At 29.6% G+C, this 13,864-nt stretch overlaps 1 protein-coding gene across 1 annotated transcript; it reads right to left on the bottom strand.

Annotated features, from left to right (window-relative positions):
- Nucleotides 1-202: 202 nt before the first annotated feature.
- LOC144551066 (SPX domain-containing protein 5-like) lies at nucleotides 203-2,321 on the bottom strand. The gene is made up of 3 exons (XM_078298869.1): nucleotides 1,901-2,321; nucleotides 1,334-1,499; nucleotides 203-805 (listed from the first exon to the last, which is right to left on the bottom strand). The coding sequence occupies exons 1-3, from the start codon at nucleotides 2,123-2,125 to the stop codon at nucleotides 432-434; spliced, it is 765 nt and encodes a 254-aa protein (XP_078154995.1). The 5' UTR covers nucleotides 2,126-2,321; the 3' UTR covers nucleotides 203-431.
- Nucleotides 2,322-13,864: the final 11,543 nt, after the last annotated feature.

Below are 13,864 nucleotides of genomic sequence, written 5' to 3'. Positions count from 1 at the left end.
AGGTTTAAAGAGACGTAAAATTTGAAGTGATCTGCAATTAAAAAAATTACAAAAATAAACAATGCATGTCTTATTAGTTTGATTATTTTTCCACTTTAAATTCACTATTTGACATAGCTCAATGTTTCATAACATAATTACATATTCAAAGAAAAAATGATTCATTAATCAAGGAAAGTATAGCAACTCTCTACTCAAATAATTGTACAAGCATCGTATATATTCAGCACACATCTCATCCTTACATTATTGCCACCTAATAGTCAGGATTTTAGTAACAACAAAATTAAACAATACACAAAAGTTAAAACTAAAAGTGAAAATGAAATAAAATTATAGCTACTAGCTTTTTGGCAAGGTCAGACATCTTGCCTCTCTACTTTCTGAACTAGTACTTAACCGACAATAAATAAATATATCTACACCACTGATCATTGAATGGGAATTGGCGAGGCGGGTTTAAAAGAGTGGAGCCAGTCTGACTCAGAGTCGGGCAACTCAAGTGGCGGCAAAGAGAAATGCCCGTATGTGGAGCTCCCTTTCCTCAGCTCCTGCATGGTCATGAGAGCTGCAACTGTGTTTCTAAATATGCTCTGCTCAGCCATGATTAGTGCTTCTCTTTCCTTCCGTTCAGCGGGGCCCGCTGAAGCAGGGAATACTGCCTCCATCATGGACTCACAGTCCTTGACGAGTTTTGAGATGAGCTCAGTTGTGAAGAATGGCTGCTTTAGTACTTGTTCTATAAATGGTAATCTCAGGAGGCAACCGGTACGCTTGTCGTACTTCTTCAAGATCTTGGCGAGACCTGAGTGATGTAGGATGTGTATCAGAAACGATTGATACATCTATTTGAAGTGAATGAAATGGTATGGTTCTGGAAATGATTGCAGTTAGGTACCCCAGAAATTTTTTGGTACAGGATTTATGTACCAATTATCTATCAGGTCCAGTGCTGGAATATCCATACTTGGTACAAGACCAACATCTAAGTCTGGCTGGTATACAATCCATATAGGCTGCAATGAGTACAGGACCGAACATACTGATATAGTAGCCTGATCTCATATTGTAATCTTTAATAGTAAGTTGTTGTCTGGTACGGTGGACTACTCATTTTGCTGTTTAATTCAGCTGCTTAGGCTGTTATTAAATCTTGTATACAGTACTATCTTCCATACTCTATGACACAATAATACAATATTGGTATCAAGTAAACTAATTATTATTATTTTTTTAACTTGGTTGTAGTAGAGGAAGTAATGAACATTATTGGTGGAAGAATTTAATGAAAATTGTTTACACAAAAGTAGCAAAGTTTTAAACAGGGGAGTACCTGTGTAGTTGATGCTGCTATAATTAAGCAGTAAAACCATTTCACCATGAAAGTTCACTATATCTTTTCGTATGCTAGCTATCTCCACTGCATACTCTGCCTCTGAAGGGCGGGTACCCTCTTGCCCGTTGGCATCCATTGCTCTCTTTAACCTCTCTTGTAACTCCTATTATCAATACACAAAAAAGGATATAAGAATACTTCCTTACTGTAAATCCATTTTAACAAGAGAGAGAAGTTGTTTCTGTATCAACAAGTTCTCTTTTCTTCAAAAAAAGAAAATACGGCTATGAATGCCAGTTCAAATTATATACTGAACTGAAAATTTATACCAGAAAGATAAAAGAAGGGAGTGCATATGTTTTCAAGTATGATTAGAAGCTAGCTAAAATCAAATTGAACGATTGAGTTGGTAATTAATTAATTAATTGTACCAATCAGCTGGGCCAAAAATGAAAATAGTTCTCATAATTAGACCGATTACCTAGCATGAAATCTGTTTAAATAAAATATGTACTGCAATATGAATACAAACTAGCTACATGATTCGGTTTGCATACTACTCACTTTTTGCCTGATAACGAACTCTTCTTCCTGCTCAAGGAAAAATGTATTGAACTTTTCAATCTCCAAATTCAAAAGTTGTATGAACGCAGCCTCAGCCTGAGGCGAAGGATTGTCAGGCGAAATATCCCGTAGCAGTTTCTTTAAATCTTTGTAAGAGAGAAATTTGTCTCTCCATTCAGGAAAACTCTCTTCTATCTGACTCTTCAACCTCTTTCCAAATTTCATCCCTCTCTCTCTCTCTATCTCTCACTCTAAAGATCTATAGATGGAGAGTAAGTAGGTAGTGGGTGTCGGTAGTATAGTAAAGATTTGTAATAAAGGTTTACATGAGTCGGGAAGGGTATTATAGGGGGGGAAGGCATGAAGAAGGTTGAGAGAGAGAGAGAGAGAGAGAGAGAGAGAGGGAGGTGACGGGTTATGGAATATGTGAGAGCATATGCTAAGCGTGTATAATTAAGATGGGATGGAAGGGGAGAGAGAAGGATTTGGATCCTCTCCGTTGTACGAACTCTAATCAAGAATCCTAGACAGATCTGGACTTCAGTTTAAAATTGGACGGTTGGGATGAAATTCTGACGTTTCCCAGAAGACCGGATAGGATGTGGCAGATTTACGTAGTAGTTGATTATTACCGTCAGATATTAAATCTACGGTTCAGATCTATCAATGATTCTCCATTGGAGTGTATATAATTGGAGAGGAGACATTTCGTTTCTTGGACTTGGGAGTATAAGAGCATATTCTGAGTAAATGAAGAAACAGTGGTCTCCTAACGACTTTTCCTTGCTTTTATTGCTTGAATTTACGGATCTCCATTTCCATAGAAAATGGAGACATCCATGTCCTTATGTTCTCTGTAGATGAATATTGAACACAAATATTGGAACAAAAATATGGATGAAACTAAATTCATTTTTGGTGGTGTAAAACTTTGCCTCCATTACTATAGCATAATTAAGCAACTATTCAAATGCCTCAAAATAAGAGATAGGATCAAAAGAAAGTGATCGGAATGAAAAGCAAAGACGAAAAAAAAAAGAATTTATGAGATTTGAACTCTAAGCAAAAAACACGCTTAAAGAATTGATATTTCATAGCAAATGAATTATATCGGTAAAAGAATCTCTCAATCTTTATCGTATTCTTTTTTTAACTGAAGTATTATTGAGCAAAAAAACATTTGTTGATTGGAAATCACTCACTAGTAAATTTCTTCCTTATCTTATCGAGATGATCTATATTTATTTATTTTTTAGTATCGTGTAATCATTTTGTTTTTTTTTCATAATTTTGTTAGGGGTTCGATAACAATGGTAATTAATCTAGTCAATTAATTGAGTATTTCATAAATCTTTTTTAATGAATTATTGTTCATCACATTTGATTTTGATCAAGAAAATTCAATTTTAAATCTATTCCATTTAATTTTGTTTCATTAAATTCTATTAAATTTTTGCTAATCTCATTCTGATCAGGATAAGTTTCCTGTATAATATTAGTAAACTATTCAAATAGTTACTATATAGAATTTCTATAAATAGATAATAGCTATCACTATAATATATTATTTCCTCATAATTTATTCCATTTTTCTTTTCTCTACAAATTAAGAAATATTTTTATAGACCCTATATTAAACAGTTGACTTTCCTAAAACTATAAAAATCAACAGAATCCTCATTGAAACGGATATTTCCATTTTGAAGGAATGGAGAAGCAAGCATGGTTTTTCCCTGAAGCTATGGGGAAGGCCAGGCGGTGAGACATCACATGAGGGAAATAAATCTGCTGCGATCCTAAGGATCGCAGGGTTCCTGCAATTCTAATCTCAGCCGTTTATATTTTTTGAGATTCGTGCACAAAAACTATCTCCTTTTAAAATTCCCACAATGTAATAAATGAAGGGTTGACATTGGAATCGCAGGACCCTGCGATCCTGTACGATCGCAGCAGATTCTCACCCATCACATGAGAGGGGTCAAGGAATGAGGAATGATTCCAAGGATCTTCTCCAGGTTACTGCTCATTGCTCAAGGATGCCCCCACAGTGCCCACACGAACCTTAAATTACAATTATCAGATTGTTTCTTTTTGTTAGGATAATTTATGATATTCTGGTGGGTGGGCACTAGGCGCACACTGTTAAAAATAAATAACTTCGACAAAGCTGTGTGATGTATCCCAATTTAATCTTATGCGCCAAGTAAAAAGGAGTAGAGAAACAGTAAATTAATACGTGTAAAAAATATAACACTTACCAAGTTAACTAGCATTTTTTTTAACTATATAACTTTGTGTAAAAATTGATGCTTAAATGATATTGGTTAAATACGCCATGCTTTTGTTATCCACTGGCAAAAACTTCCTTGAAAAATAATACTTATTTATTACTACTAATTGTTTCAAGTAGAGAAAAAATTAGTGCAGAGTAAGTCTGAATGGCATCAGATTTTTTTTTTTAAATTTGATGGGCTTCAAGATCGTTTGATTTTCTTTAAGATTTGTACACTAAGTTTTAATATTTGTGTGCGCTCGTTTCATTTTCGTGCGCATAGATTTTAAAACGGATTGAACAGTCTTTGAGCCAATCGAATCAAAAATAGGTCTAATGTCCATCGAATCTACTACGCTATAAATAGAAAATTTAAAAAGAAAGAAGTTAAAGTCTTTCCTATAAATTTTTGTTTTTATTTTTGTCATTTTTTATTTTTACAAAAAATAATATTTTTCAACATCCTTATAAAATAAAATTACAAATATTTATTTAGCCTTTCAATTTTAATATTTTGACTCCGCCATTGAGTAGCTTATAGTTCCGACATTTTTATTTTTACTCAAATTTTAAAATATTTTAATAAAAATAACCACATTTTTGAAATTTTTTTAAAAATACGCAAAGTGCGGAATTTTTTCGCACCCCGGAATAAAAATTCAGGAGTGCGGAATTTTTCCGCACCCCGAAATAAAAATTCGGGAGTGCGGAATTTTTCCGCACCCCGGAATAAAAATTCGAGAGTGCGGAATTTTTCTACGGCCCGGCCTTTTTTTTTTTTGGTTTTTTGCAATATAGGCGTTTTTTTTTTCTTGTAAATAGCCCTACAGACCAATTAAATTCGGATAATTATAAAATTAGTTTGGACTGGTTAGACATAGATTAAATTTTGATTAATCTAACAAATAAATGAGGAGGTTCTAAATTTTTGTGCCTCCTATCATATCTCTATCTTTTATTTTAGAATAACATTTTTTTTATTTTAAAAACTTATAAGTCAAAATAATACAAAACTTACAATCAAAAACAAAGTTCAAATGTCATGATCTTTTGTGTATATAGACAAAATAATATGAATTATATCTGACACTTTTATTACGATATTTATGTTTTAAATTATAAGTCATTAAAATTTTAAAATGAAGACATGGAGACACAAAAAATGAAGACATTTGAACCATCTAATAAAACTTCGAAATGAATTTTGTAAAAAAATCGAATAAAATCCGACCAATGGTGGGATATTCTTCTTCTTAAGAAATAATATTTATATATAAATTCCGTCGATTTTGCAAAATCCGACTATTCAAATTAATTGATATATATATATATGGTGCGAATTGTACGGGAAGCACACAGTTGTAATTTTTTTAATTAACATTGTTATAAATTTTTCTTCTATATATGAGTTTCAAAGTTTAATATTTCATATCATGTAATTATTCACAAATCATTCTTCAATTCAGAACTCAAATCGAGGCTTCGTAAAATTTCCATAATGTTGTACGAATATTTTCAAGTATTTATAATTCGATTTTAGAATCCGAAAAATTCGATATCAATTAGTATGTATGTATATACATATATATATAAATATCAAATCAAATATCTATAATTCATAAATGAACGAAATTTGTAACTTTTATATAATCTTATTCGCACGAGAATTTTGTATATTTATTCTCCTAATTAGAACTCTTATTTATTTATTTCTCTACATGAATTATTTAATTTTCTATTCTAAATTTTACAAACTTGTAACGAATTTTCGATTTATGAATCTCGTGGATAATTATAAATTATTATAGGTACTATACTTTATTTTTTAAATCTCAAATTTTAATATACATAATGTTATAGTTTATTTATATTTCAAAATTTTTAGATTCATTTAAATTGATAATAAAATTTCTAAACGGTTATTTGGTTTAATTAGTAAAATTTTAATTTGAGCGAAAATTTTAAATTAGCATGATTAATATTTATTTAAAATTTCGGAATATAACAATAACTCAAAATTTTCAGATTTGCATAGAGTAATTTACACAATTCAAGTTTATTCGCATTACACCCCTCCTTATTATCTAAGTATAACCCCTCTATTTAAATTTTGTGCATTTACCAATATCATAACGGAGGTCATCTAGAGGGGGTTAGAGCAATTCGATCGAGTCGGAAAAATCACGGACAGGGAGGGAGAGGAGAGAAAGAGAGAAGGGAGAGAGGATTAATTGGGTGCTTCAAGATCCGTGCTGGATTTAATCCAAAGGTCTAAACAATTTTATTCCGGGGTGTGGAATTTTTCCGCACTCCCGAATTTTTATTCTGGGGTGCGGAATTTTTCCGCACTCCCGAATTTTTATTCCGGGGTGCGGAATTTTTCCGCACTTTAGGTATTTTTAATTTTTTTCAAAACCTGGTTATTTTTATTAAAATATTTTAAAATTTGAGTAAAAATAAAAATGTCGGCTTATAGTTTGTCATGTCATTAGCAACAATTCAAGTAGGACTTTATGAAGTTGTAATGAAATGGGTAACGTAATATAAATAATTGGACAATTTTAACCTATATAACATTTTATTTGCGAATATTATGTGACTCGCGAAGAGGGTCGCTTGACAACAGTTATGCTTAATTATATTAACAATATTTTTCAAATCAAAATAAAAGACTTCTAAAAGTAGAAAATTAGTTTGCCAGTATGTGATTGTGCAATTTTATAAAACATAGCACGTGGCCAATATTCAATTTGCTGTTCGAATGTCCAAATTCTAAATTAACCGAAATTTTTATTAATATAAAAAAATATTAAATTTCAAAATTTACATCTTTTTAGGAGTGTCAATGGCACCCTTTTATCTGTTTATCTGATCCGTACCGTATCCGATAAGACGGGTATGAATAATTATAAAAAATTATTTATTATATATATATTAATAAGCATTGAAAATGGTACTTAAATTGATTTACTTGCACTTAGCATGATTAAATTTTTTTCAATAAAGTACTATACATGTGTAAAATAAATGTATATATTTTAATGTTTTATTTAATAAATAATAAAAATGATTATTGTATTAGTATTATCCGTTATTTACCGGCTACCGTTTTGTTATCTGACAATCATAACATGTAAGGATATGGTACAGGCAAGATAATTTGTAGCGGATAAGGACAATTTGTAACGGGTATGGGTATGAAAATGCTTCCACCCAACCCTTACTGTACTCGTTGACACCCCTAACCCTGTTTGATAAGATTTCGAAAACTATCCAAACCGCAAATTTATTTCATAGTTTTAGGTCGAATTACTGCAGAATTATTTCACGATTTTAGGCATCTCAAAACCGCAAAAAATATTTGCAGTTTTGGGTTTTGGAATTCCAAAACCGCAATTTTTTTTTTGCAGTTTTAAGTTTTCTTTTTTAATTAAATATAAAATGTTATAATTTATTTATTTTGTATTGAAATATTAGAAATAATTTATATATTTCTTTAAAAATAGATGGAATACTATATAATTTGATTTATTTTTTTGTGTTATTAAAAAATATATATATATTTTGAATCTGAATTATTGATTCTAGTTCAAAAGTTACTTCTGAGTAAATACAAAAAATATTACATTTGAGAGTTATTGCTTCGCTAGGAGAGCCTAGGATTGCTTCTGATCCCGGCTCGACCGATTCAACTCGAAATCAATTCCATAGTATCTAAGTCTTACTCATATAGATATACTGCCAGAAAGGCATGTTTTATGATCCGTTGATACCTTTGCGATCCAATATAATCTCCTGGGTTTCTAATAAAACATTGCAAATAGAAGAGAACATTGTGTAGGGATGGGATTTCGTTACAACGAAAGAATAATCATTCGAGAACCAGTTTGAACTCTAATTCCACAAGTCATGTTTTGTTGTGAAGTAATTTTAATCTGAAGTAAATTGCTTACTCTATGTTAAAGTGGAGTAAGTTAATCATGTTTGGTTGGGTCTTGCAACTTAAGCAATAGATTAAGTTACTCTTGTTTGGTTGGAGGAGGTTACTTAAATCATTGCTTAAATTTTTATTTGAACTTTATTTTTAATTAGATAACTTCTAAAATAAGCTGTGCAGCAGTTTGAGATTTAAAATAAACTTTATTTTCATTCGAAAGTTTTTGAGAATCTGTTCAAGATTGCAGTTTGAGTTATTTTTGATACTCCGACTGCACGCTTAACTTTACTGGTATTATTTTCACCTGCTGGTACGGGATGCCCCCTTGTACCAGTGGTTATTCTCAAAGCTGCAAGCTGATTGCAGATCTTTGACTAGGCCGCCGAAATAAATTTGATAAATTCTCCAAATTATTCAAGTCACTTACAAGCATAGATTAAGCTCTCCTGAGTATAGAAAACAAATGTTCAGTTCAACTCGTAGAAATTTTTTCATATATCTAATTCTAAATTTTTAATACTCTTCCAAAGAATTAAAAGAATTCAATGTTACAGTATCAGTATCATCAATTCAAATGAGTACAAGAACTTTGATATTCAATTCAAACCTATAAATATTGTCTAATTGTGTCTAATGAAGAGAGAGAAAATAAAAAATAGAACTAGTGTATGACAGTGGGCCCTACAACATGAAGCAAAGGCTTTAAAGGAGGCTGTTCTCTATGTAAATGATAAGAATTTGCGTCATTGCACTTAGAACTTTGACCCCTACATCTATAATTTAATCAGGTAGAATATAATTAATATTAGTATTATTAATACCATTATTAGTACTACTATTACTACTATTATTATTATTTTGTTATTACTATTTTAATAAAACTTATTTTGACTTTATAACTGTAATTGAATTTCATTTCTAATCTATTCTAACTTGTGACTAAAAGCTTGATTGTTGTTGCTGCTATTGTTATTTAGATTAACATTTAGTGAGTTGTCAATAAATCCTTCTAGTAGTTGTCAACAAAATTAGTTGGTAAATCAAAGTTTTACCGGTAGACACATTAATTACCGAACTTTATACCGTTCTTATATAGTTAAATATTCACATTCCTTTAATTGCATGTTAGTGACTTCATAAAATTCATGCACTGTTTGATATTTCTAACGAGAATAGACCATATAACCAAATAATAAATGGTTGGCTCCCAATATAAATAAATAAAAACCTTAAATTGCACACCAGATACAAAATATCCAATCTGATATTGGAGAAATTAAAGCAGCACGAACAAAGAAACCATTAGCTCATTCAACCATATCTCTATTATAAAAAAGTACACTTGATTTATTCAAACGCATATAATATATATAGCTCTAGAACCTAATATTTCACCGAGTCTTGTTTATATCGTACTTTTTTGTTTATCGATAAAATATAAAATTAAAAACTTGACCCCTATCTTAACTTTTAAGAAAATAAGTTTCACCAAGTCGTTCATATTTTATGCGTTCAGTGCGGATTGGTGGGCCTGTTGACAGGAGCTCTTTTAATTCACTATTTTTTAAAACCAAAGTAATCAACATAAGGTAGCATTTTATTTTATTTTGCTAGAAACTTCATATATGTACATTTTTATTAATATACATGCTTTCTTATCCGTTGCTGCTTTTCATACCATGATAGCAGATAGTATATTGAAAAAAAAACGGCTGATTCAGGGCCGAAACGAACGAATCGTGGACCTGATCTGGACCGGTTCGGATTGGGGTTCAAATTCGTGGTGGACGGATCGTTGCTAAATCCTGACTTAGTACGATTTTTGGCCAGATTTTTTCACTAGACTCGGACTAGACGCGGACCTAGTACGGTTTTTGACCATTGCTATTAGCATAAATCTAGACACCTCTGTTTTATGTAGCCCAATATTTTTACTAATATCCACTCTAAAATATAAATTTCCAATTCTATCTAACTTTTAATTTTTTTTTTAAATACCCAAACCGCAACCTAATTATGTGGTTTGGATTAACAATTCCAAACCGCATAATTAGGTTACGGTTTGAGATTTTTATTTTTTGTTATTTTTTTATTTGGCACTATAAATATCTCATTTCTCTCTCCTCTCTCTCAAATTCACTAGAAAGAAAGAAAGAGATGATTTCTGAGGTGATATTCGAGTAAAAAAAAATTATTTAATATATTTATTTATTTTTTTACTTTTTAATTGTTAGGAATTGTTAGGAAGTGTCACAAACTGCTCCAGATAAATTGTTATTAATTTTTATGAATTGTTTAGAATTAATATCAATGTCTAATCCATCACTATTATTTAAAACCCTAGTTCTTATCATATCACGTGAAGACAAAAGAGATATTATTAACAATTTTTGGATGGGTAAAGCCCTCGCAAGGAGGAGATTGCAATATATGTTTTCATCCAAAAATGCCGAAGAATTCCTGAGCACTGTTGATTCGTCAATTAGATAAATGCTTAACAAGGGCTATGAAGACAGGAACCCTCCAACTGAACGGGGACATTGCCTCTTATGTCAAGTGAAGGGGGATTAACTTTTATACCGTTTATAATTCTTACAAGTTTGATTGTTTTATGACAGAAATCTCGAGATTGTTTGTGTAAGCTTTGCTAACTCTTTTTAACAAAAAGGAGGATTCAAATGGTTTATGTTTCATTATGTCTTATAAAATTCAACTAATTAATCTGAACTATTCAATATGATCTCTGTATTAAAGCATATTTAGAGACTAAATTTTATATTTTTTAAAAATATTGTATTATTCTTTGCTCGACACTTCTTTTGAGTCCTATTGATCCGAATTTTTTATATATATCCAAAACTTCAATCAAATTACAAAAAATAACCGATGCATCGTTGAAATTCGATTTTTACCCAATCCGGTTATCCAATAACCGGAATTTATAGAAATGTCCGGTTAACCACTCTCCGGACTCAAAATGCACAAATCCGGTTAATGGTTAACCGGATTTGTGCATTTTGCTTTTTTTTTTTTTTTTTTTTTTTTTTAAACATAATTTTTTTAAACAGAATTTTTTTATTTTTTGTATTAAAATATTAGAAATATTGAATATATTTCTTTGAAAACAGATATAATACAATATAATTTGATTTATTAGAAAGACTGCAACAAATAACCCGGATCAATATTTTTCAGATCCGATTTTTCGCGGCTGTAAGAAAAATTAATATATTTCTTTATGTGTTATTGGAAAAAAATAAAAATGCTTAGATTCTGAGTTATTGATCCCGGTTCAAAAGTCACTTCTAGGTAATCCAGAAAATATTGTGACCTTTCTAGTACATTTAATTAATAAAAAGTTGTTTCTATTTTTGAAAAAAATAAAAACTTTAATTTATTTAATAATTGTTTTTCAAAAAGAATTATCAAAATAGAAACAACTTTTTATTAATTAAATTTATTAGATGGATCACAATATTTTCTAGATTACCTAGAAGTGACTTTTGAACCGGAATCAATAACTCAGAATCTAAGCATTTTTATTTTTTTCCAATAGCACATAAAGAAATATATTAATTTTTCTTACAGCCGCGAAAAATCCGGCCTGAAAAATATTAATCCGGGTTATTTGTTGCAGTCTTTCTAATAAATCAAATTATATTGTATTTCATCTATTTTTAAAGAAATATAATCAACATTTCTAATATTTTAATATAAAAAAATAAAAAAAATTCGAAATTTCTGGTTTTTTTTAAAAAAAAAAAAAAAAAAAAAAAAAAAACTTACTTTCCGGTTAGTGATTAACCGGGTTTTCTTTAAAAAAAAAAACAAAAAACAAAAACATAACTTTCCGGTTATCCAATAACCGGTTATATTTCTTGAGTTCGGTTGTTGGATAACCGGACATTTATCCCAAATCCGGTTATTGGATAACCGGATTGGGTAGAAATCGAAATTCAACGATACTTCGGTTATCTTTTGTAATTTGATTTAGTTTTTGGATATAAATAAAAAAATCGGGTTATTGATTCTACCGCTAAAATCAGAATCATGTGTAAACCTTGTATAATTGTCTTTTTTTTATTTTGAAAATCTGGCAGTGACAATCAAAATTTTATTGATAAAAGTATTTACAACAATCAACCTTATATAATTGTCATTTGAGTCATATTATTTTTGGGGTGCATTAATTGGCAGTTTTTATTTTACTTTAATGTGGGGATGTTATTTCGAATGATTTGTGTGCGCGCGCCGAGTCATAATGCGTGGCATGATCAGTCTATTCTGGTATGGAGTTTTAGTCTGAGACATGACATTGTAGATTTACTTTTTAATATTTACATAAGGCTTGCATATAATTTGTGTCGATATGGAATTTAATTGATTATCTATCAAAAGATCGTTAAATCTCTATTGTAATATTTTTAAATATTTAAGGAAAAGCTAAAGTACTTTAAATTGTCTCAAATGTTATATACACACACCATTGAAATATTAAAAGTCACATTTACAACTTTAATTTTAATTTGTCAAATAGCAATTTTTATTATTTTGAAAAAAAATTTACTATTTTTTATGATTTATGAAATAGGAAAAAAAAATGACTTAAAAATAAAGAAAAATTGCTAATATTTTAAGTCATTTTTTGTCATCTTTCATAAATCTTTTTATTATTTTACAATTCATTATATAACCAATATACTAAGTTACTTAAATTGAAATTCAAAATTTATACGACAAGTTTTTGAGGCCGTCGTACCAAAGATCTATGCTATCTATAACAACTAAGCCTTACTCGTAATAATTTTGACCTAGCCCATCAATCAAAGCGTATTGTTCTGCATGATTCATGCTTGGCAAAAATTTGTACAAAATTTATGTTTAATTTCGTGCTTCACAAGAACATGATTCAAACGCCCGATTTTTTTATTTATATCCAAAAATTAAATTAAATTTCAAAAACTAACCGAACCGGCTGTCAAATTTTAAATCTACCCAAACCAGTTAACCGTTAATCGGACCAAATTTCCGGTTAACGGTTAACCGGACCCTTTGAAATGGTTCGGTTAACCGTTAACCAGACCCAAACCATGGGTCCGGTTAACGGTTAACCGGATTCGTTGGTTCGCTGAACAGTTAACCGAACCTAATTTTTTTTTTTTTTTTTTTTTTACGTTTTTTTACTTTTTTTTAAAACAGAAAATTTTTAATTTTTTTTTTCTATTGAAAATATACATGAAAATTCGTATTTAGATTTATCAAATTTACACCAAAAATTTTTGTAAATCAAATATGAAATTTAAAATTATAGAAAAATACACATACACATACACATATACATATACATAAATAATATACGATTACCAATTTTTTTTTTTTTTTTTTTTACTTTTTTTACTTTTTTTTAAAACAGAAAATTTTAAATTTTTTTATTTTTCTATTGAAAATATACATGAAAATTCGTATTTAGATTTATTAAAATTTTCTCTTTTAAATTTTTTTAAAAAAAAAGTAAAAAAAAAAAAAATTGGAAACCGTATATTATTTATGTATATGTGTATGTGTATGTGTATGTGTATGTGTATGTGTATGTGTATGTGTATGTGTATGTGGATGTGTATGTGTATGTGTATTTTTCTATAATTTTAAATTTCATATTTGATTTACAAAAAATTTTGGTGTAAATTTGATAAATCTAAATACGAATTTTCATGTATATTTTCAATAGAAAAATAAAAAATAAAAAATTTTCTGT

This window comes from Carex rostrata, chromosome 3, assembly GCF_964058835.1.
Source record: "Carex rostrata chromosome 3, lpCarRost1.2, whole genome shotgun sequence".
NCBI lineage: Eukaryota > Viridiplantae > Streptophyta > Magnoliopsida > Poales > Cyperaceae > Carex > Carex rostrata.
Note: the sequence above shows the minus strand (reverse complement) of the source record. Positions and strands in the feature narration are given on the sequence as shown.

Bases quoted from the DNA above. Each gene is read 5' to 3' on its own strand.
- LOC144551066 (XM_078298869.1), bottom strand. From the start codon at position 2,125: ATGAAATTTGGAAAGAGGTTGAAGAGTCAGATAGAAGAGAGTTTTCCT. The intron at 1,500-1,900 runs GTGAGTAGTATG...TATTGATAATAG, and splicing joins AGTTCGTTATCAGGCAAAAA to GAGTTACAAGAGAGGTTAAA. The intron at 806-1,333 runs GTACTCCCCTGT...TACATCACTCAG, and splicing joins TAGCAGCATCAACTACACAG to GTCTCGCCAAGATCTTGAAG.